Here is a 2,471-nt window from a genome sequence, read left to right as displayed (position 1 = left end):
TCCAGAAAGGGGCTACCAGCTACAGGTGGCTGTTGAGCACTTGGGCAATGTGACTGGGGCAACTGAGAAACTGAGCACTTAAAGCTTTTTAATTTTTTTTTTTTTTTTAAGAGACAGGGTTTTACTCTGTAGCTTAGGCTGGAGTACAAGCTCACAATCCTAGCTCAACGCAGCCTCAATCTCCTGGGCTCAAGCTATCGTCCTACCTCAGCCTCCCAAGTAGCTACGATTCCAGACACACACAACCATGCCCGGCTAAATGTATTGAATCTTAATTAACTTAAGCTGAATTTCTATTTCTACGGCCACATGTGTTTTCAATAGGTCTAACCAGGGATGGCAAGGCTGGCCCTGGAGGAACTCCGCTCAGAGCCCCAGGGTCTGCTGTGGGACTCTTCTTCCATGCCAGTTTCCCTCTAGACGTCAGGCACAGAAGGACGTCCCCAGGTCCCCTAGGGCAGGGATGAGGATGCTCCTCACTGCCCTCCCCATTCTTCCTCAGTTGGGGAGGGAAGTGGGGAGAGAGAAGACAGGGCCCAGAGGACATAGTTATCCTATGTATCCACCCCTTCAACCACAGGAGCCCCCAGCTTCCTCACCATGACACTGGAGCCAGGGTTTGAGGTCTCAGTCGGTGTCCTCCCTGCAATAAAAGAGACACTGAGGTAACAGAAGGTGTGAGGACGGAAGCAGAGCATTTTGGGGGGTCTCCAGCAGAGTGGCCACAATAAACACCCTTATAACAGGACATTTACCTCCATAAGTAACATGTTTGGCCCCAAGCCCCCTTTCAAACAATAGCCCCTAGTGACTTCTACTGACCCTTCCCACGTCATCAAAGGATCATTTTAACTCCTAGCTGCCCTCAAAATACCTCTAAGAACATCTACTTTCCCTCCACTGCCTATATGAAGGTGTGATTTGATATTTATTTCTTAAATGATTATTGCCTGTCTCTCTCCAACTATGACGTAAACTTTTTTTTTTTTAAGTCTCACTCTGTTGCTCAGGCTGTAGTGCAGGGGCGTGATCTCGGCTCACTGCAACTTCTGTCTCCCAGGTTCAAGTGATTCTCTTGACTCAGGCTCCCAAGTAGCTGGGATTACAGGCATGCACCACCACCCCCAGCTAAGTTTTGTACTTTTAGTAGAGATGGGGTTTCACCCTTTTGGCCAGGCTGGTCTTGAACTCCTGACTTCAGGTGATCCACCTGCCTAGGCCTGCCGAAGTGCTGGGATTACAGACGTGAGCCATCGCAACCAGCCTGATGTAAACTTTTTAAGTATAGACCTGTATCCACTTTTTTCACAACTCCACATCCAGTCACTAGCACAGTGCTTAATGAATACTAAGTGCTTTACATATTAGGGGTTGGTAAACTTTTTCTGCAAAGGGCTAAGTAATTAATGTCTTAGGATTTGTGAGCCATATGTTCTCTGATGAAACCACTTAATTATATGGTCACAGGGCAAAAATGGCTACATGAACAAATGTGTTCCAATAAAACTTTATTTATATAAGCCAGCATCAGACCAGATTTGGCCCACTGGCCACAGTTTGCAGACCCCGCTTATGTGCTAAAGAGAATACATCCATCATCGAATTCTCTCAATTCTACCTCCTGCAGGCATCTCAAACATTCCAACTTTTCCAATTCCACAATCATCAAGCCCCAGCTACCATCATCCAAGCCCTGAACTTCTCCAACTTCCCATATAGACTCTGCATTCATCCTTGTCCATCCTAAACTCCGTGCTCAATCCAGGAGCTAGTGTTTTGTTTACATCACAAACATAATAATGTCACTCCCCTACTCAAAACTTCAGTGGCTTCCCCATGGCCTTAGAATGAGGTCCAGGTGGCCAGGCGCAGTGGCTCACACCTGTAATCCAAATACTTTGGGAGGCCGAAGTGGGCGGGTCACTTGAGGTCAGCAGTTCAAACCAGCCTGACCAATATGGTGAAATCTCGTCTCTACTAAAAATACAAAAATTAGCCAGGCATGGTGGCACACACCTGTAACCCCAGCTACTCGGGAGGCTGAGGCAGGAGAATTGCTTGAACCCAGGAGGCGGAGGTTACAGTGAACTGAGATCACGCCACTGCACTGCAGCCTGGGCAACAGAGCGAGATTCCATGTCAAAAAAAAATTTAAAAAGAAAAAGAAAAAAGAGCAAGGTCCAGGTCAAGCACAGTGGTTCACACCTGTAATCCCAGCACTATGGAAGGCTGAGGCAGGCAGATCACTTGAGGTCAGGAGTTCAAGACCAGCCTGGCCAACATGGTGAAACCCCATCTCTGCTAAAAATACAAAAATTAGCTGGGCAGGGTGGCACATGCCTGTAATCCCAGCTACTCAGGAAGCTGAGGCAAGAAAACCACTGGAACCCGGGAGGTGGAGGCTGCAGTGAGCCCAGATTCCACACTGCACTCCAGCCTGGGTGATAGAGCAAGACTCTGCCTGGAAAAAA

At 47.8% G+C, this 2,471-nt stretch overlaps 1 protein-coding gene across 2 annotated transcripts in view; it reads right to left on the bottom strand.

Annotated features, from left to right (window-relative positions):
• The window catches only part of ZNF333 (zinc finger protein 333), a 28,614-nt gene extending 27,952 nt beyond the window's left edge, over window positions 1–662 (bottom strand). The window contains exon 1 of one of the 2 annotated variants that reach the window (XM_011953221.1): window positions 600–662. Coding sequence is in view for 1 of the 2 variants with exons in the window: in XM_011953220.1 (XP_011808610.1) it covers window positions 600–602 (3 nt within the window). In the remaining variant the exon portion in view is untranslated. The remainder of the gene's footprint in view (window positions 1–599) is intronic. The other variant, XM_011953220.1, reaches the window with a different exon arrangement.
• Window positions 663–2,471: the final 1,809 nt, after the last annotated feature.

Source organism: Colobus angolensis, unplaced genomic scaffold (genome assembly GCF_000951035.1).
Source record: "Colobus angolensis palliatus isolate OR3802 unplaced genomic scaffold, Cang.pa_1.0 Scaffold36, whole genome shotgun sequence".
Classification (NCBI taxonomy): domain Eukaryota; kingdom Metazoa; phylum Chordata; class Mammalia; order Primates; family Cercopithecidae; genus Colobus; species Colobus angolensis.
This window is presented reverse-complemented; position numbering and strand designations above follow the sequence as displayed.